This window comes from Xiphophorus maculatus, chromosome 20 (assembly GCF_002775205.1).
Source record: "Xiphophorus maculatus strain JP 163 A chromosome 20, X_maculatus-5.0-male, whole genome shotgun sequence".
NCBI lineage: Eukaryota > Metazoa > Chordata > Actinopteri > Cyprinodontiformes > Poeciliidae > Xiphophorus > Xiphophorus maculatus.
Window position 1 is genome coordinate 19,518,147 of NC_036462.1, and position 20,980 is coordinate 19,539,126.

General features: G+C 38.6%; 2 protein-coding genes across 3 annotated transcripts; one reads left to right on the plus strand and one right to left on the minus strand.

The window, feature by feature from the left end:
• Positions 1-2,359: 2,359 nt before the first annotated feature.
• On the minus strand, positions 2,360-16,732 carry fancd2 (Fanconi anemia complementation group D2). Of its 2 annotated transcripts, none has more exons than XM_023324477.1 (44): positions 16,678-16,732; positions 16,415-16,475; positions 15,498-15,632; positions 15,353-15,420; positions 15,169-15,275; positions 14,995-15,055; positions 14,790-14,842; positions 14,623-14,701; positions 14,388-14,512; positions 14,219-14,306; positions 13,180-13,284; positions 12,996-13,096; positions 12,789-12,900; positions 12,177-12,212; positions 11,777-11,923; positions 11,556-11,690; positions 10,936-11,067; positions 10,378-10,485; positions 10,188-10,297; positions 9,855-9,909; positions 9,595-9,714; positions 9,374-9,447; positions 8,920-9,069; positions 8,747-8,847; positions 8,533-8,648; positions 8,352-8,460; positions 8,156-8,248; positions 7,946-8,040; positions 7,713-7,868; positions 7,512-7,628; positions 7,126-7,254; positions 6,923-7,041; positions 6,710-6,820; positions 6,477-6,607; positions 6,297-6,396; positions 5,748-5,870; positions 5,505-5,598; positions 5,328-5,399; positions 4,785-4,823; positions 4,616-4,690; positions 4,298-4,372; positions 3,703-3,849; positions 3,519-3,623; positions 2,360-2,732 (listed from the first exon to the last, which is right to left on the minus strand). In XM_023324477.1, the coding sequence occupies exons 2-44, from the start codon at positions 16,473-16,475 to the stop codon at positions 2,661-2,663; spliced, it is 4,341 nt and encodes a 1,446-aa protein (XP_023180245.1). In that variant the 5' UTR covers positions 16,678-16,732; the 3' UTR covers positions 2,360-2,660. The 2 variants fall into 2 exon arrangements, with proteins under 2 accessions (XP_023180245.1, XP_005799947.3); XM_005799890.3 differs by having other exon boundaries at positions 16,573-16,731.
• Positions 16,733-19,168: 2,436 nt separating this feature from the next.
• Positions 19,169-20,648, plus strand: LOC102224382 (glutathione peroxidase 1-like). Its single transcript, XM_014475500.2, has 2 exons — positions 19,169-19,464; positions 19,989-20,648. The coding sequence occupies exons 1-2, from the start codon at positions 19,249-19,251 to the stop codon at positions 20,337-20,339; spliced, it is 567 nt and encodes a 188-aa protein (XP_014330986.1). The 5' UTR covers positions 19,169-19,248; the 3' UTR covers positions 20,340-20,648.
• Positions 20,649-20,980: the final 332 nt, after the last annotated feature.

A 20,980-nucleotide genomic window follows, 5' to 3' on the forward strand; every position in this document is an offset into this window, starting at 1 on the left:
AACAGTGAAGCACGCTTCCCGGATGGTCCATTGTTGCTAGTTCAGAAGGGGAGACGCGCTAATATAAGAAACATAAAACTAATTTCCCCTCTTAAATTCCACCAATAAAATACAAAGCATTTATATTAGTCAGAGAAAAACGTGGAATTCCCGTTGATAAAATTAATTACTGTACAGAAAGTCGACACCAAAGGTTTTAACAGCACATAACCCCCCTATTTAACTGACTGTGGTGCAACCCAGGCGGTCATTAGGGAACGAACTGTGAAAAGCGACAGAATTTAGTTGTTTTTTTTTTTACCTCTTTACTACGAAGGATTTGTCAAATATTTATGCGATAATTTGACTAAAACTGCGAATAATAATAATAATAGTAATAATTTAAAAAATGTTTTCGGTCCACATATATTTGGATAGACTTATAAGATTATTATTATCTGATTTATTAAATACAGAATTAAGTTAAATGTATAATGAAATTGAACTTTTTTATTATTATTATTCTAAAGGGAAATTAGATGCTGTAACTCATATTCAAGTATCTTCAAAGAGTCGTTGTGGATGGTGATGCTGTGGGCAGGAAGGATCTCCTGTAGCAGTCAGTCTTCCAACGAATCTGAGTACGCCTCTTACTGAAGACAGTCTCATAACTGTCATGACATTCCTGGGCAGTGGAGATTATATCCCACAGTAGCCTATTCTGGATGAAACCATCATTTGTTTTTTTCAGTATTGTACAAAAATTCATCCAGATGCACAACATCCAAATCTAGCAAATGAAAACTTTTTTATTATATTTCTAAATTAGATGTATTTATTACTCTATTCATTATTTTATATTTGTGTGCTGCAGTTGACCATAAAATAACTGAACCTGTCAGTATGTTTTGTCAAAGAGATCCCAAAATTTTATAGGTTTACTTGCACAGGAGTTTAATTGAGGACCAGTCACCTTGTTGCACTTCTGACTGATCAAATTACACAGGATTGTAATTAAGTGACTTCTGATTTTACTTTGAGATCTAATGGGATGAATACAAATTCACCGCTTCACTATTGAGAATTATTTCTCCTGATCAATTAAACAAAGCCAGGATGTGCTGCAACACATAAATTAGGTAGATCTGCTTTCAACATAAAATTAAGTAGCAGTAAATAACTTGATCAGAAATTTTAAGTTATAGACTGAATTTTATTTATACACCATTTTTATTTAAATTATCACATACTAGAAAATTTAACATCATGACAAATGTTTTGTTGCACTTTGGACCCAAATACTACATTAGTATTATTACATGTTTTAGCAATGAAATCAGGAAATATTTGACACCATTGTGCTAAAAGGTGTCTGTACCGCTTTATTTTCTGTTTTTCATATATTTATAGCTTAAAGCTCTTAATTGAGACCAAAGCGGAACCAAAATAAAGCCCCTTGTTTGTGTGGCAAAAAACTTGGTGAGTAAAGCTGATTATGATTGTGATTAAAGACATTTTGGACCTGAGTTTAAGTACTTCTTTATTCAAGAGTCAGCAATCCACCTCTACTTGTGTTTGATTTTCCAGTTCAAGGGGTCAACAATATAAAAGCCCAAAACAACTTGGAACAGCATGTTAATACCGTTATGAAGCTGTTCTTTTCTTCAGGCTCCAAGTAGGTCGCCTCCAATTGTGCCAACTACTTAACTCGCTCAGGAACCTTTAATACCTGTCGTTTTCATTTTCTCACTTGATTAAAAATTTTAACATGGATAAAAGCAAAACCACTTAAGTTAAAACTTTACTTATTATATTGAAATATAGCCTCATGTGTTATTGCTCTTTTTTGGCAAAATGTATAAGAATATGTTAGATTATGTTAGTCGAGACTGCTCAGTTTCAAAGGAAATAATAGTATGATATAGTTTGGAAGTTAAGTAGATGTAAGAGACACCAAATTTATTAGTCAGAATACACTTGAATATGCTTTTACTGTTTGTGTGTATTATAGTTCACAGGTACCCCACCCAATTTGTTTTATTATAATAAGTTCATTCTTCATTATAGTTTGTTCATTCCTTCAGAACTTGGTTTTGTGTCTGTCTCCTGCCTTGATCCTTGGTACTGATGTTTCCTATATGTCATTGAATGCGACTGTTTACGTGTGTTCCTCAAACGTGCCTTTTTGCAAGGCAGTGCGCTGTTCGTTCTTCTGAGGAGCGTTGGGCACCGAGTGTGACAAGCTGGGTTTTTTGTGTTAAGGTAAATAAAATCTTTTTTATTCGCAAAGACAACTCTGGACGTCCTCTGTGCCTGATCCCAGCAACATAGATGTATTTACATTAAACATTTGAAACAAACAATGTAAGCAGAATTATTGTGATCAAAGTAATCTATTATTTATTGGCTGACAAATAGAAAATTTTATTCAGAACATACAGTGACAGTAGTCCTTTATAAGGCACGTTAAGATGCAAAAATACATCCCATGAATCCTTTAAAGTCTCCAGTATTTTTTATTTTAATGCCTAAACATAAACTGACTATGATTAAATATTGGCCAATTAGCATTTAATAGCATTAAATTAAATCTATTAAATCTATTAAACACAGAAACAAAGATTAATCTGTAAATTCCATTTTTTAAAATGAAATAAAATAAATGTTTACATATTTAAGTTTTAATCAGAATCTTCTGTACTGTCCTCCTTTCTGCTGATCCTACTGTTTTCCTCAGAATCAGCTTCCTGGTCCTGCAGAAATAAAAAACATAACATTTATTTAAAATACATCATTTACTTCAGGACAAACTTTCAAGTAGAGCAGCGGTTCTGTAGAGCGAATCTGGACTTCTGTGAAAACTGTGAGAAAAACTATTAGCTTTCAAGTCAACTCCAGAAGTTTTCATATAGATGTTGCTGCCCTCTAGAGTCTAAGCTGTCTGTCAGCAGGACTCATTTAAACTTCTACACGTACAGTATATTGTAATTTTGATGTCTCAGACTATTACAAAAGTTCAAACGTTTTTCATTTTAAAGCGAACAAACTTATCCCGAACACAGCTTAAGAAAACAGTTCCTTGTTATAGTTATGTTTAAGAGATTTTCAGTTCTCATCATGTGTTGCAGAATGTTTTTATGGCAGCAGCTCCACTCAGTTAAATTGTGATAATTTCTCAATTGGTTAAAAAAGTAAAAACCACCATCATTGATTTCTTATTACGAAAGCAAGATTACGCTCTTTGTAAATATGCGTGTCTGGTTTGTTGTATTAAGTGCATGTAATATAGACCCTTAGTTGTCACTACGGTGTTTTACATTCAATACATGATTATTTTGTTTACCATTTCCTGATATTTCTTTTAATAAGCTCAATACTCTTCATTTCAAATGCCTTGCTTTTTCAGACCCACATTTTACCATCATTTTGTTTGAATTTAAATACAAAAGTTTACAGTGTATTTATGGGAAATATTACTACAGTCCTCAGACTTTACGGATGGATGACAGTCTGAATCCATTTCTTTAAAAGGCAAATACCTCGTCATCTGACTGTTCCTGTGGTGGCGGTAATTCCTGATCCCCCTCCTCCTCTTCATCGTCGTCATCACTCCCTTGTGATCTCTGAGAAAGAATCTCTTCACCCTGCAAGGTGCATCACATGATTCTTTTGGAGTTTGCAAATCAAAAGCCACTGTCAGATAAAAGTTAAACCATGTGTAACCTTTAAGTTCCTATTCTTCAGGTTTCCCATCCAGAAGGCCTCCTGGCAGTTGTTGAGTGTCAGCATGGCCTTCACTCTGTACACAAACAGCTCCAGGCTCTTCTTCACAGCTGGCACATGGTTAGTTAGGCTGGTGTCCTGGTGAATCTGAAAAACAAAAACATTCGGATACCGTGAGGATAAGAAATTTACATACACTCAACATGGACATGAATGTCAATAACTCTGGGCTCGTCATTTATTTTAACTACTGTTTTTCCATCTCTCTCACAGCACCAAATTTATACGTGTATCCCAACTAATATTTCACAAATTATCCTGCACAAGTTGTAAAAGAAAATGCAAAACAAAAAAAACAGCATTTAGTAAAGCAATCATTTGAAAAGAAGATAATTCTAAAACAAAGTAATTTATTAAAAATAAGTCTGTTTCTGATATTTATCTCCAGGATGCATGTGTGTGCATTTTCTAAACAAGCCTGAAAGGCCAACTGTTGTTGTTATATGGTTATTCTGAGGTTTTCTGCTGCCAGTTTTGCATCATAGAATGAAAATGAATTCACAAAATGAGTAAGAAGAGATAAAGCTGTTGCTACCTTGGAATGTCCACACATGTGGTGAAGCTGTCGAGTGCTAAGCTGGAAGGTCTTCAGCAAACTCTGGACATCCTCCTTTAAAATACAATTTATACACAGTATTTATATGAAGACAGTATTTTTCTGCTTTTGTAAAGCAATAGCAGAAGTAATGCACCTATAAATCTACTTGAGATGTTCAAGAATAACCTGAAAATATTTTGACACATTTCTTTATATTTGTGAATATATGTTTTTTAAAACACTTTTCAAACAAAATGCAATGACCAAACATACTAAACACCACTGATATTTGCTGTGAGGTCTGTTTTTGGTTACCTTGTGCCTCTTGAAACTGTAGTCTAGCAGCGGCATTCCCAACTTCAGAAAGGACTCCAGAAAAAGTCGTCCATACTGGCAAAATCAACCATGCTTTTGGTTAACAAAGTAACTGCAGCAGAGGAAACTGAATACAATAACCTCCAGAGAGCAAAGAAAGCTAACTCACCTTTAAGGACACATTAAGGACTGGCCTGGAATCAAACACCTACAAGAAGATTAAAGGACAAAAACGTTTATATCTACTAATGTATGAGAACAATTAGAAAGAATTAGATTTCACTCTGAAGAGTCAATTGATATTTGAACATGAAAAATAAATATGGAAACATGACAATTTGAGTTAATAGTTAAAATCTGTTCCCGTCACTGTCATCACAAATTATATTAATGAATTTTTTTATTGATGTTTTATTATTATTGACTACTCTTTCTTTCAGGGTGGAATAATATAACTTTCAATGTATAACTGCAATAATCTTTAAAAATAAGAGCTGGCAAGGTACATTTAAGCGGGTTTTGTGTTTATTAGTATGTATAACTTAGAATCTCTATGTATTGAAGAAAGCTTATATTAGAATCAAAGCAGTATACATGATTCTTTAATCCATTTAAATAAAACCCCGAAAATGCCTATAAAGAATTCTTGTGAACACTTGAGTGAAGATGTATAGGTTCACTGCTTTATAAAGGCATGAACAGATAAGTTTACCTTCACCAGGTTGACTAGGATGTGAAAGTCTCTGACAGCCAGGTTCCATGTCAGCAGCTTCTCACTTTGAGCCTAAAAGATTCACACAGATGCTCTTCATCTTACTCTTCAAATCACAGGAAAGACTGACAGATGTCCCAAACAGGAGCGCAGACAGAGCTGCACCAGGAGTCTGACCTCAGAGCTGTCGCTCATTTTACCAGCAGGAATCCTCCTGGCAGCTTTCTCCAGCTCGGCCATCAAAACTTTGTAGAAAACCAGGAACGTTTGTCTGCAGAATACAAAAAAAAAAAGTCATTTTAGGTTTTTACAAATATTGGTAAATAAACTGATTACAGTTTTATGGGTCTTTTGCCCTCAAGTGCTGCTGTAACTACAGAAGCAGAGAAGATAACAAATGAGAAATGAGAATTAGCTTACCTGTTCAGAGTGGGCCAGGAAGCAGAGCTTTCATCTTTGGATGTGTTGATCAGCTCGGTGATTCCTTCTCCGGCTATTTCCTCCACTGCCTTCAAAACATCGTCGACATGCTCAAGGTAGATGCTGAAGAGAGTGAGAAAATACACAATCCGTTGAAGAAAGGTCACAAAATACATAAAAAATAAGAGTGTGTTCAGAAAGAATGTAATCTTTTGGCAACTATCTTGTGTGAGCTATTAGTTTTTGTTCTGTGTGGGATTCACAAAGCGGGCCGCACTAAATACATGCAGACAAAAACAATGCCTTTGAGAGAAAATTAGAAATTTTTTTAATAAGATTGTAATTTACCTTTATTCAGTTACAAACACTGAAGATGCAGTGACAATATCACAGAAACTAATTTATTCTGTGCTCCACATGTTGTGTGTCTTTAAGATGATTTCCATGAAAATTAGATAAAAGGCAAAAAACAGCATAAGGTAATTATATGCAGGTATCCTTTCTGGTGAGCCTCCATGTTGAGCATTTTTGTGTGTGATGTATATCTACCTAAGGAGTGTGTGAAGTGCCTCATTGAATTTGCTGCCTCGCTCTTTCTCTCCGCTAGCTGTCACCCAACTTTGGTTCAGGAAACGGCGCGCCAGGGAAGCTGCAATGCAAAATGGACCAGATTCATTATATTTTGCTGGATGGTGGAGTGGAAGATTTATGTCCAGATGTCAGCCTCACCAGTCTGCTCTCTATAAGCACCAGGGTTCCCTCCCTTCTCCGAAACAGTTGACAGAAGCTGGGAGAGACACAGAGCTGTGCTCAGGCTCGGCATCGTACTGCGGAAGTTCAGCAGGTACTCAAAACTGTGCCTAGAAGAGCAGGAAAACAAAACAAGGACCTTAAATCCTAAATAAAAACCAGTCAAAGTGCAGAATCTGGTCTATCATCTGGGTTAGAAAATTGGAACCCACTTGACAAGCTGTTCCAGGGTCAGTTCAGGACCTCCTTCTTTAAGCCGTCCAGCTAAAAGTCCCAGCGCTTTCTTCAACAAGCTCCGCTGTCCCGGCTGGCTGAATCCAGACCTGACAGATCCCAATTATAAAACAGCTCAACAAACCAACCAAAGGCCGACACGGTGCGCTGCACTTCCAAGTTCCTGCATTTAGGACCCAACATTCACTCACCAACTGAAGGTGGTGTTTATGACCTGCAGGAGCAGCTGGTAACCTGATGACATTACCTGATGCTCCTCCACATCTGTTGAAGGTCCGTCCACAACGCCATTGTTCTCAGACAGCAGAGTCTATAAACGCACAAATGCTTTCAATAGGGGTTTAAATTAATTTAAAGAGTTGACAGGAGACATAACAATTCAGGGATTCTGTACCTGAAAGTGATTATGGCAGTTTTCCAGATGTGAACAGAGAGCGGGCAACAGCTGGACACAGTACGAGGCAATGTCTTTTGTACTCCTCTGTTGCAGATGTGAGAATCCCACAGTTTTATCCGCCCTCATCTACAAAAATAAAATGTTTCTGTTAATGCAGCTTTATAGATTTGCACCTTGATCAATGTTTCTTCTAAAACAGTAGAGAACAGGAGACTGAATTCCTCTTAGCCCTCCTTAGAACTTTATACAGTGATAAAAGTTTTCTTTTTTTTACTTTCTGCAATTATTTTTGGCCAGAAAACGTTCTCCCTTTTGTTACCTTTAAATAGTTTGTGAACATGTAGCTGTTCTCTTTATTATCGTGCTGTATTATCAGTCTGTACCTTGAGGAACGGAGCTCTCTTTGCTGGAGCGGCAGTGAGACTGAACTCCAGTTTGTGCTGCATATCCTCCAGCAGGAAGACCAGCTCAGTGGGGCCCAACACGACCTCCTCTTGAACCTCGGTAATTTAAATAATGTACAGGTGTTTAGGGTAAATGCAATTAAGCCAAAGCAGGATCACATCAATTATTCATAACCTTACCTTAGTGTGGAGCTCTGAGTCCAGCAGCGAGCGTGACAACAAACCACACTGCAGAACACTAAGCACCTCCATGTCCAGCTCTCTGAAAAACGGCCTGTAAGCTGTCAAACTGACACCGAGCCGGTTCTCTTTTTCCTTCTCCTTTTCCGGTTGCTCCTGCAGAACATTTAATTTTTACATCTGCATGTTTATATTTGCTTTAAACAGAATTATATTCGCTTTAAAGCTGTTACCTGCTGAGTTTCATCTGCTTCAGTCGCCTCCTCAGGCTGAGAGACGCCTTCTGGGGAATTCTTACCAGGAGCCTTTCTCTTTTTGCCCGTTCCATCTGAGTAGCACATGACAGTTAAACAAATACAAGCTAAAATAGTACATTAAGCATAACTACACCTGCTGAAATCACGAAAAAAAAAAAAAATATATATATATATATATATATATACCTTTCTTTGCCTTGTTCACAGAAACACCGAAACTTATCCCATCTGTAGTTTCTCCATCAAAGTTTGAAACAGGTGGCATGTAACCAGTAGTTCCTGAAAGCAGGAGGAAAAAACTAAGTCTAATTGGGGTTGGGGGCAGGGGGATTATAAATCAGTTATTGGAAAAACAAACAAACAAAAAAATATATATATACACCTGCGAGAGCCCTCTCCAACAGCGTCTGCAGAAAAGTGATGTTCTGCAGGCGAGTCATCACCTTCATCTTCATCTCTGTTTCTTTCTGTTTGCAGAATGCATTCACGACCTGTGAAAACAAACTTCAGTCACATTAGTGTCTTTAAAACACTCGTCCTTTTTGTTTTTAAGCTGCAGTTACCTCTCTGAACCAGTTGATCGTGTGAAAGAGCAAAGTACAGATGAACTCCCTCTCAGCTTTTGACAGGCTGTCAACTTTGTCCACTACATCCATGTTTGTCAGGATCAGAGGACATCCTGTGATGAAGAAAATGTAAACATGCAGAAAAAAGCTGCTTTAAAACTCAGGAAGATTTAAAGAAAAAAAAGAAAAACTTGCTTCTCAGTGTTCTCACCCACGAGGGCATCAATCTCTTCTAGATCTCCCTGATGCCGTTTCTCTTCACAAAGCCTCAATAGGCGGAAAAAGGGAGATAGACAGAGAGGGGACACCCGCCTGTAAAAAACTGAGCATTAGCAGTCATGGTCACACCTACATATAAATATCCCGTTTCACAAAGTCACCGACTTTTGTTGCTTCTGTTTCCCAATTTGAGATTGCTGCTCTCCTTTATTTTGGGTTTCTTTGGCCAGCAGAGGCAACAGGTTGATGGCGATACCTCCCTGACTCTCATCCTCTTCAAGGTTGTACATGGCACAGGCTGGAAAGATAAAAGATCTGGAACAAAAAACAGAACATGAGCTGAATGGGTGAAAGAAAGAAAATGAATGAATTACTCCACTTTTAGAGAAAGACGGAATAAGATGTGGAAATTAGAAGGTTTGGAAATAAAAATATTTTTCCATACAGTATTTTCTTTTGCCATGCCTATCCTAACCCAGAAAACTCACATTTTAAACTTTAGGGTGAAGTTACAGCTCTGCAAAAATTACTTTAATCAAAATATCCATATCTATCCATTGAAACTGTGCAAATAATTTACAATCAAAATTCTTTTTTTTATTTTATTTTGAGCACTAACCCTGCTATATCTGGTCCAAGGTCCACTACAAAGTCATCCTGGAAGTCATCCAGGACACTCATTCCAATCATTTCCTGTCAAAACATTGTATACAATGGACATGAAATGCTTGTTTGCGAGATTGCTTAATCTTAATCAGAATTTTTTCATCTTAAAAAATCTTTGAAAGTATATTAAAACATGCCGTTTTAGTTTTTCTAGGGGAAATTCCTGAGACATACCTCCACCTGTGGGTCCAGTGCAGAACTACAGATCAGGTTGGCCAGTTCATCGTAGTACAGAGCCGCTGCCTCAGGAGAGCTTTCACTGCTCGACTTCACCAGCTCCAGCAGAGCCGTCACCTGCAAGAGAGACAAAAGAAATGTAAAAATGAGAAACATTACATAACTATATGTATAATAAACTCAGACCATATTATAAAGCCATTAGTTCAGACACACTTATAGTTTAGTCAATGCTCAGAGGAATGCTGCCGTCTTACCTGTCTTAATGTTTCCTGGGAAAGAGAGCTGCTCTGTGATTCCTTTCCTTTAGGTCTGAAATGGAGGAGTGGATAGAGAGCAAAGTAGAACATATGAGATAAAAATAACAAAAACATGAATTAAACAAAAGAACCAAACTCTTTTTTTTCTCCCCTCCAGGGGGTCTTTTGTGGGCTCTAGTGAAGACATGCGGCAAATGTCGCCGGGTCCGGGAATCGAACCCGCGACGGTCGCGTCGAGGACTCAAGGCCTCCAAACGTGGGTCGCGCTAAACCCTACGCCACCACAGCACGCCCCGAAAGAACCAAACTTAAATTTATGTGAAGTATCACCTCAAGGCTCCCATGCTGCCGACAATCATCACAGCGCCAATGATGCCTATACGCTTGTACTTTGGCACAGTGCTGGAGAGCTGCTTACGGATCACTATGTGCATGTCGTCCTGCAGGAAGAAACGAATGGATTGGTGGAAAAGGGTAGATACAGATACGCTCTAATATGTAAGAGTGCATGAATAAGCACCTGGATGTGAGATCCTTGCTGCTGCTGCCCAAATGCCAGTCTGCTCAGCAGGTGGAAGAGTCTTCTGATCTGCTGTGGTGTGAGATTGTCCATGTAGTCCAAGATCCCCTGAGTCAAACACACTGACTGGTTAAAATCAATCCAACACATGAGCAACTTTAATGAGCAGCAAAATTGTCGAGTAGGGAAGTGTTTATTTCAATGACATCTGTCATATTCATGCAGCACATTTTTCACAAAAGCCACAAAAAAATCTAGTTTTTCAACTAAAAGGAAATAAAAATCAACAGTGTCCTTTCAATAAAGAATCAATTGTAATAACATAAAATGTAGGTTAAATTTGCAAGATGTTAAAGCCACTACATTGGACAATGTTAAAAGTTAAATTAAAGAAAAAAAATGAAATTTAGTGAGCTACTCTGCCTAATTTCAGTTTGGGGTGGGTTTCATCATTTGGGGTGTATTTTCCAAACACTTAATATTTTGTTCCTTTTTTTTTATATCTATAGTGAAAGAACAATTAGATTTTTTTTTTTCACATGGGGCACATCCATGTACCTTCACAAAAACAGCATAGAGAGCCATTTCTGAGGGTTTTTCCATTACAAGACTGCAGAGCAGCTCCAGGGCCACGTCTACCTCCCCACTGACACCACTGCACACATGGGTCACAAGGGAGCCAACAACCTCCTGTAAAACAGCACCAGGCAGATTTAAATTACTCTGAGCTACTTCCAGATTCCTCAGTAATTTGTAACCCATTTAATGTTGACTTGTTGAATTTTACCCCTTCCTGTCTCCCTTTTGAACAACCATTTTCATAACTTTTTATCATTTACCTTTGTCACAAATATTTTAATAAATTACAAAGAAGATAAAAAGGTTCAAATCCCACATATGAAATTTTTTAACTTTCTACTATTTATTAAAAATAGTACAATTAGTTCTGGTCTTATTAGAATACTAGGATCCCTTCAAACCATAAAAACTGAAAATTACCTTCTTCTACCAGATGATATATCTTGGAATCATTAAGCCACATTTTCTTACATTACACAATAAGTAGTATATAAAACCCTACTTAAAATTGTCTGCTACAAAAACTGGTACAAAACATCTAACACCCCTCTGAGGCTTTGAGATCTAAAATACAGACATGCACTGATTAACACCCCCACCTGCTGGCAGTAAGAGTCAAATGCAGTGAAAGAGTGGCGGTACATTTGCCCACCAAAAGGCACCACGCAGGGATCAGGGGAGCGCACCAAACTCTGAGCAAGAGCCAGGATTGAGGGGAAGTACCCTCGCATGACCTGTAAATACAACAATTATAGAGTAAAAATGCTGCAGGGTGGTACTGCTGCTCTGCAGAGGCTTGTGTGTTTCCAGACTGAGCCACCTGAGAGTAGTCCCTGAAGGTTTTCTGCAGCAGAGCCTCCTGCATGAGTCCAGTCCTCACTTTGAGCTTCAGAACTCTCTCGGCGCCCCGGCGGCTCTGGTTGGCGTTGGTGCAGTGCAGGATGAAGAGCACCAGCAGATCTAAAACCTGATATGATGACATGAAGATTACTGATATACAAATACAAACTCAACATGCAACATTAGCATCACAGCAACAGGTGTAGATTTTAACAAGATCTCGTTCTGACAGATATCAGTGACAAGTCCTGTCAGGAAGAAAATGTATATGATTGACAAAATTAGGCCAACCAAGTAACTTAAAACATGCAACAAGATGTTTACAAACGGTAAAAACATGTAAGGGTTTCCCAGATGAGAACAGACTCCACTGCACTCACCTTGTGGTCCTCAATATCACCCACCGACTCAATTGCCTGGAGATGAAACAAAAAAGTAAAGTCAACAGCACTAAAGGTTAAGAAAGACAACTGTTACTAACCTAGGCAAATAAAATAGAAAATAGAATAACTTAAAAATCTTACAACCCCATTAATAAAGCACTCACATTTTTATATATTCACTTTTCCCTAACATTGTTTGTCTTTGCTTTATTGCCATTTGTGCATTTAATCATCCATCCATATCTGCTTATCCCGGAAGGACCCCACAGGCTGGTGCATATCTCCAGCAGTCATTGGTGGAGAGGCAGGGTCCACCCTGGACAGGTCGCCAGTCCATCACAGAGCAACACAGAGACACACAGGAAAAACAACCACGCATGCACACACTCACTCCTTTTGGAAATATAACCTCTTGACTATGGGGAAGTCAAGAGTACCTGTGGAGAACTGCTAGGAACATGCAAACATGCAGAAAGACCTCAGCCTGAGATTTTGAACCCAGGACCAACAGGTGAAAAGACCCTCACCACTGTGTGGCCATCTTTTTTTGTTTTGTTTTGTTTTAAAGGTTGTTTAGAAATTTGTTTTCCTTTCGGATTATTTACTAACCTTGAGCCAAGCCTCAGAAATAGTTTTCTGGAACCGGACTGCTGACTTGATGCAGTCAAGTACCAACGTAACGCTGTCCTGACTGTTGCCAGGAGCAGCTGTAGAAGCAGATCTAAAGCAAAACACATAAGCAGGAACTTCCTGAGCCTGTCTAAACAAACATTTTGATATCAAACTGTAGCAGAGCTGAACCCAGTTGTTTCTCACCCTGCTGATGATTTGCTTTTCATGCGGATCTGTGAGGCCTGCAGCACCGGAGGAAGAACGCACTGCTCCAGTTCCAGCTTTTGACGCAGATTGCTCACCACCTGAAGACAGACAAACACGTGTTTTCATAACAATTAACACCAAAGAAAAACTGAAATGATATGGATATGACTTGATGTCTGACTTCATATGCATTCGAAGCTGAGACAGAATGCAGGATGAACTTCACCACGACGGGTAGGTCTTCCAGCTGGACAGCAGCGAGTGTGGCCATAACCGCCTCTCGGACCTGAGAAGAGAACAGTAACAGGGTGCAGTGATGTGTGTGGAGAAGATTAAAGCTGTACAGTACAGGTCAAATTTATTGATACTGATAAAGACTGATAGCACAGAATGACCTCAATTTGTTATTCAAAATATCCTCTTATTTTAAAGACTGCATAATGCTAAAAACTTTAACAAGGTTCCCATGCTTGAGGAAAAGGTAGGACAGAACATCACAGATCATCCATCATACTCATCAGTGCACATGGCGAGATTTTCTACTTGCTTATCCCTTGTTTTAAAGCAGACCCACCTGCAGACACTAAAATATAAATTTTAGTTGATTATAACCTCTATTAGTTTTTTAGCTCAAAAAAGTGCCTCAAAAAATGATTGGATTTCTTAGTTTTGATTATTTGAACTGCAAATTACTGACCAGAGCTGATTAAGAGAAAAATCCTGATCCTGACCTCTGGCTGATTGGCTGGTGCATCTTTACTAACACACTTACAATGTTACAATTAATGCGATTAAAGTTTTTAAAATCTATAACGTATGGGTTGAGTTAACCAGAACCTTTAGGAACTATAAATTATGGTTGTATGTAGAGTTTGCTAAACTCTACTGGGACTTGAACAGGAGTTGCTTGCTTTGGTTAGGAACATTCACTTATGGTGAATGCATAAGGATAATTTTATAGTCGCTTTATTTACTGTTGGATTCAAACCTGCTGACTTTTATTTTTTTAATAACTGCAGCACATCTTTTCCTGTCACAGTCCTTAGAAAATAAAACTGTGGATTTAACAGGCAATAACTCAAAGAAAAATAAAGATCAGTATCAGCTAGAAAAAGCCTAATCAGTGCATCCTCTACAAGAATTTATTTCAAATTCCTGTAGTGAATTTAAAATAATCTCATCTTTACTGAGAGCGCCAACAACATTATCAGGCTCTGTACCTCCGTCAGTAATGACGACGAGAGGTTTAGACTGGAGAGGGCATCCAGGATGGGAACCGTTAGCTGAGTGTTCTCCTGAAGCAAAGCACTGCAAAGAAAAGAGATGAAAACCTCCAAACTGCAGCCTGACAGCAATAGTAACAAAACTCCAGTGTCATACAGTCCATACTTGAGCTCCCTGGCTATATCATTGTGCTGAGAGTCTTCCAGTATCTCAGGCAAACTGGTGATGATGTCACGCTGCACCTCAACTGGTGCTACTGACACCAACTCCATCAGCTTCACAGCAAGTTCCTACAACATAGGAGAAACAAACACATTACCACCTCCACAAAATACACAATTGCAAACAGAACAAGTCAGCTTAAAACTTCAATAAGTCAAATAAATGATAAATATATCACCTTTGTGTCCACGACCCTGTCCAGCCATTTCAGCTGGTTAATAATCATACGAGGAATATTGAGTCCTCCGTCCACAGTGCTGTGATTTACAAAACAAATAAAACAGGTAATGAAAGAACAGCGAGAAATAGATGAAGTGTTTTCAAATGAACATGCGAAATACTGACCCATCGAACATAAATTCAGGGAGTTTCTCAAGTAAGGTGCTGATTATCAAAGTCTGCAAGAAAATGTGCAAGCCATTAGAAATTCAGGAAAAAAAATCTTAAGAGAAATTTTTTCTCTTTTTTTTCTAACAGTGTGACATCCTCATGAAACAAATATTGTTTTTTTCTGTTGTGTAGTTAAAGGCAAAACACAAGTAAATAAAACCTGCAGCATTTCGATCCCCAATAACATTCTGATGAGGCTTTCCTGGAATGAGCTGACAGATCTGCAGCAAAGACAAATACTTGGTGGCATGTCACACAATTCAAACGTAAGTATAGAGCACAGAAAGCTGCTCAGTCTACTGCTCACTTCCCAGAAAGTTTGCATATCCGTTACCTCACGTCTCCTTCAGATAGTTGTGGGATACATGGAAGAAGGCAGTTCCTGAACCTGTCCGGGTTCTCAATGTAAGCCTCCAAATCCGTTATAAACTCCTTCAGGATCTACATCAATGAAGAGGTGAGTGAATGTGAGCAGCAGTAGCAAATGAGGAAAAGTTATGTGCTGGTATTGTACTCACATCAGGGTATCTGGGGCTTTTCTGCAGCTGCTGCTGTATTCGCTTCTGGAAAACCACCTGATCAACAGCTAAAAAACAGAACCTTTAAGCAAACATTATACTTCATAAAGTTAATTGAAATGTTTTTACACTAGTGTTTGTTTACCGATCTCATGCGATGCGCCATTATGTTTCAACCCGACACCGGCTTTTTTTACAAAAGTGACAAAAGCAGTTTCACTTGCTTCCTCTGAAGCAGCGTCCTTAGGCTGCCGACCACTGTTGCGACTCTTCTTTGCCTCTGTAGACAAAAAAAAAAAAAGAACACAATACTTACATAAAATAACACTTTTAACCAGACGTTAAAATATGAAAACTACAGAAGATACACATTGTATGAAAAATATGTCAGTAACAACACACCTTCTACTACCCTTCCAAACTAAAAGTGTGTATCTCGTTATTATCACTTTGTTCACCCAGAGTTTTCTCTAAAGGACTGAGAACTTGATTTATTATCATTTAAATATTAATAAACATATTCTTATCTAACAATGTGTCGTGCTGTACTCATTTACCATTTCCCACGATGTGAATGGTAGGAACCATGGGATCTGGTCCACACTAGTTTGCTATAGTTTCAAATAATTTAAAGATTTTAATTATTGCTATGACGATAGCGATTTAAGAGTGAATATTTTCATACATTAATTTTCTATTTTAAATCAGCAGCATAGTTTCTTGTCTTTCCGATTTTGAAGAGTAGCTAAGAGAAGCAGGAAAACAGACATACGACCCATACCAGGCAGAATGATGAACTAAACAAAATATATATACTAAAGGCTTTTGTTGGATTTTTATAAGAATTGCTTGGGTAACTGTCACCCTTATGTTTTATTTTAATTAAAAATATTTACTGAAGTGGAATGTCTTTCCCCATTACTGAATAAATGGACCTAGAGGTTACAGCGTTTCCAAACATGTCCAGTGTGAGTTAATGCCGTTCCAAGAACACACCTGATAATTCACACATAAGATTGAGAAAGCTAGCATCTGACAACTGTGGATTTACATGAAACTTACTTGTGGCGGCAGTTGTTCCCGCTACTTTTTCCACAGAGGAGTGTCGCTTTTTGCGCATCATCTGTTATATATTAGAAAAGAAAAGAAGGAATAATTGTTAAAAGCAGTTGAAGCATCTCCGGTAAATCAAAAACATGACAGCTAACACCGCAACTTACGTTCAATACTTTGGACTTTGTCCCAAATCACCATACAAACTTAATGTTATAAGAAGTCTATTGTTTTAGCATATAATTTAAACTAAAAATAATGACCAGGCATACTTTTCCACAGAACGAAGTCAAGAGAGAAGCAGCACAATGATGTTGCAAAACAAACTCTCGCGCCAATGTGCGGAGCGCGTCACGACGTAAACCCTGGCTCCTCCTCCTCCTCCTCCTCCTCCTCCTCCTCCTCCTCCTCCTCCTCCTCCTCGTCGTCGTCGTGTAGGTTTGCAACAAAAGATGAAAGAAAACGTTCTTCACGCTCCGCAAAGAAGCTGCTTAGAAAAATAAACTATGCACTTTGTTGTTACAGTTGGCCCCATTTGCGTGAAAACGTTTACAACAGCGGTTACGCCGTTTGTGACCTTCCACCATTAGGGCGCGTATTTTATTAAAAACGGTCTAATATCAGGCGGGGTTAGGACTCTTCATTCTCCTAATTTAAGAGGGCCGCACTGGAACCGGTGTACGCCAGAGTAGTAAACATGCGACCCTCTTAACATAGACGAGTACACGGAGCTGGACTCTTGACTTTTACTTCGGCCCTCCTGTTATTTCTTCGTCAAAGTGTTTTTAAGCCATTCCTACAGTGCGACTCTCCCACACAAAATGTGAGGAAAAAAGAAAGATAAATATCAGAATAAATACATTATAAACTAGAAAATCAAAAACAGGAAATATCCCTCAATTTTATTTCACAATTATTTTGTCTTAAATAACAATACACGGAAGTATCATTTTGAAGGAGAGCTCAGAAAGCACAAAACACACAAGAGTGATAATCTTTTAAGTAAAATTAGATGATCAAGGACGGATTTTTATTATTATTGTTGTTGTTGCTCAGCTTTTGAGCCTTTCTTAATTTGGAGAAAGGAATGTCTTTTTAAAGAATGATTTATTTCTTTCCTTTTTTGGTAGAAGGGATGAAGTCACATGAGGGTTTACTGAACCACCAGACTGACCATCATGTGAGATGCTGCAGTCATGCTGCTTGAGATGCTGCGCATGAAGGGAGATGCAGCTATGGGGTGTGGAAGCCAAAAGCCCATGCAGTTCAGAGATAGCTTTTTCACACTGCTTTTCCACTGCACACACAACACATTTTTTTCAGGGGTCATACGCCTATTCTTTTGAAGCTGTGAGTTTTCATTGAACTGCCAGGTGTTAATTGTAATACAGCTTGTTTCTCTGAATGGGGCTTTTAATCGTTCTCTGAAATCTTCAAGAGATTATGTCAACAAACATGTAGCATGCATGGATATCATTCACTTATATTACATTCTACTGAAATAATGTTGCATATAGGAAAGTCTTGCTTTATGCAGCAACAACAAAAAATCTATGACTTAAACACAAACCACATTAAACAAAAAATACTAAAACTTGGCATGTTTTAATATAACCTGTATAGGTTTGTTTATTTAAATCTGACCTCTGCCAGTTAAAATGTCAGCTATCCTCTATACAGCAATTATATTTACACACACACACACACGCACACACACACACACACACACACACACACACACACACACACACACACACACACATATATATATATATATATATGTACCAGCCGTACCATCCTGGTTCTGATCTGAACAGAATATTTGAAAAAATGTCACAGAAATTCAAGCAAATGCTAAATTATAAAACATTAAGCCTCAAGAGCTTCCAGAATAATTATTACAACTGTTATAAACTTATAAAGAGACACACATATGTTGTGCTTTATTTATACTTTTGGATTTTCTTACATAGTTGCTTGAAATACATCAATAATGCTTTGGAAGTTGGGTTTTCTGTGTGTTCTGTGTCCAACGAGTGCTGCTCAAATAAAACATGGTGAAAATTGCAAGCATAGACTCATTAGCCATCACTTATGCCATCTTTATTTAATTGCTTTTGTGATACACATAGTTCTGTGTATAGCGTATTTTGTCCAGTGATCATGTAAAAGTGAGATAAATGCATTGTTGGTTTTTTATAGGGTTAAAGGTAGTTTGTCAGAGGGGGGAATGACATGACACCTGAATTTAGAAGGTTCCGTAGGTTTAAGTAAAAAGCTACTGGGTGAAAACTGTATTGGCAACACAAGCTAATGTATTTTTCTCAATTTTCTTATTCAATGCATTCATATTCTAAAGGAATATGTCGAAAACCAAATTTTTTTTACAGAATAATTAGTACAATATGTCAGAAATACCAGCAACTGTCATTGAACTACCTATATTCTGCAAGAGCAGCAGCCTTATTGGATATAAAACGCAGAATATGGCAACGTCTTTGTTGTTTGTCTGACTGAGAATTAGGGGGGGGGGGAACTAAGAAACTTGTACATAAGGGTACAAGACGAATACACCTCAACATTTACCTAACCCCACTTGTCTACCCCGGTCCCCCAAGTCAGGTGTCTTCTTCTTTCTAAACGAAAGTGTCCATCTTGAGTTCGCCAACTGTTGATGGGGGTGAACTATCTTGATTGCATAGTCTACTGACGGTATAGGCGGGTAACTGTCTCGACAAGGCAAAACAAACTCTTTGGCAGTTTAAGAACCAGGGAGCGGGCGAAGGAAGCGCAGACCACGGCGCATTTGACTCAGGTTACGTCTTTGGAGGAAAACCTGAATAATGGCATCGAAGTTTTACAGCCTGACGGCTAAACTGTTGACAGGAGAAATATTTAACTTCTCCTCGCTTCAGGGAAAAGTCGTCCTTATTGAAAATGTCGCGTCTCTCTGAGGCACGACCGTCAGGGATTACACCCAGATGAACGAGCTCCACGAGAAATACTCCAGTCAGGGGCTCGTTATCCTGGGAGTTCCCTGCAACCAGTTCGGCCATCAGGTGAGGAAATCCACTCTTACTGTGCTGCTTACCGCACGGGGGCTGGGAGGGTTTGTACAGTTAGATTCAAAGTTTTTATTTTCCCCTCATTTGCAGTTCATCATGAAAAACCTTTTGCCTCAAAACTGTAATTTAAATTGAAGAGTTAAGGTTGGTTGTTTGAAGTTACGTGGTTAAAAAAAACGGTCGTTTGCATCTGTAGTTTCAATTTTGAGGGATTTATTTTTAGAAGAGGAAATTGTGGTTTAGTTAAAGTTCCACCCAGCAACCAAATAAATATTTTTTATACTACTTCTATTTTTTTTCTTATTTGTTTTATGGTACTTTAATACATTAACCCACATAGTTTAATGCATTAAACTAGCAACAACTTAGAAGTGGTACCTAGTAAGTTGCAAATAGTCTTAAAAGATTTCACATAAAAGAGGAAGTTCGGTTCTCTTTGCTTAGTTCTTCCTGATCTAGATAAGAGGCAACATGAGTAAGACCGCTAGGTAATATCCGTGTTAATGATCATCCCGCAGGAGAACTGCAAGAATGAAGAAATCCTCCTGTCCCTGAAGCATGTCCGTCCAGGAAACGGCTTTGAGCCAAAGTTTCAGCTCCTGGAGAAGGTGGATGTCAATGGGAAGGACGCCAACCTGCTGTTTGTGTTCCTGAAAGAAAAGCTCCCATTCCCCAGCGACGATCCTTCATCCCTGATGACCGACCCCAAGCTGATCATCTGGAGCCCGGTGAGCCGGAACGACGTGGCCTGGAACTTTGAGAAGTTCCTCATTGGGCCAGACGGAATGCCTTTTAAGCGCTACAGCAGGAGGTTCCTCACCAGCGACATCGAGGAAGACATCAAGAAGCTCCTCAGTCAGGCGACCTAACCACTCCACAGCTCACCCTGGCCCCATTATGTTCAGCCATAAACCAGGTTCCAACTTGTAATTCACCAGGGAGACATCTGTGGGCCTTGTCTAGTCCCTCTGTGGTTTCTCTAGTTGTTGGCATCACCTGTGCTCTCCTGTGTCTGATAGCTGTGTTGTTTGTTTTTACTACATGAAGACGCCCTCTGAAACCAGGTGTAAGGGGGGTGTTGGATGAAATGTAAAAGATGCAATGTTTACAGCTTCATCGGCTGCATGTAAAGCACGGTTGTGGTGTGATATGAGGACCAATAAAAGTTTTTATCCAGACTTTGTCTTTTTAATTGTCCCCCAAACCTTAAGCTCTATGCCATCACCAATAAGCACCAATACGTTTCTATTATATTCCTTTAACTATTTGAATTCTCTTTAGCAAGTAGAAGTGGAATAAGCTAAATTAAAAACATTTCGCAAAATGACTATTTTGTACTTCGTGGTCTCTACTTGCAGCAGACTGACACTTACACACTGTGGCAGATCATAGTCCATTTTGCAGCCAGACAGCAGGAGTGGTTAATAATTATGTTGCATCACCTACAACTACAGGTTGTGTTGCAACACAGATGTTTTATGCTCAGCCTCACCCATTTGCCCATAATCAC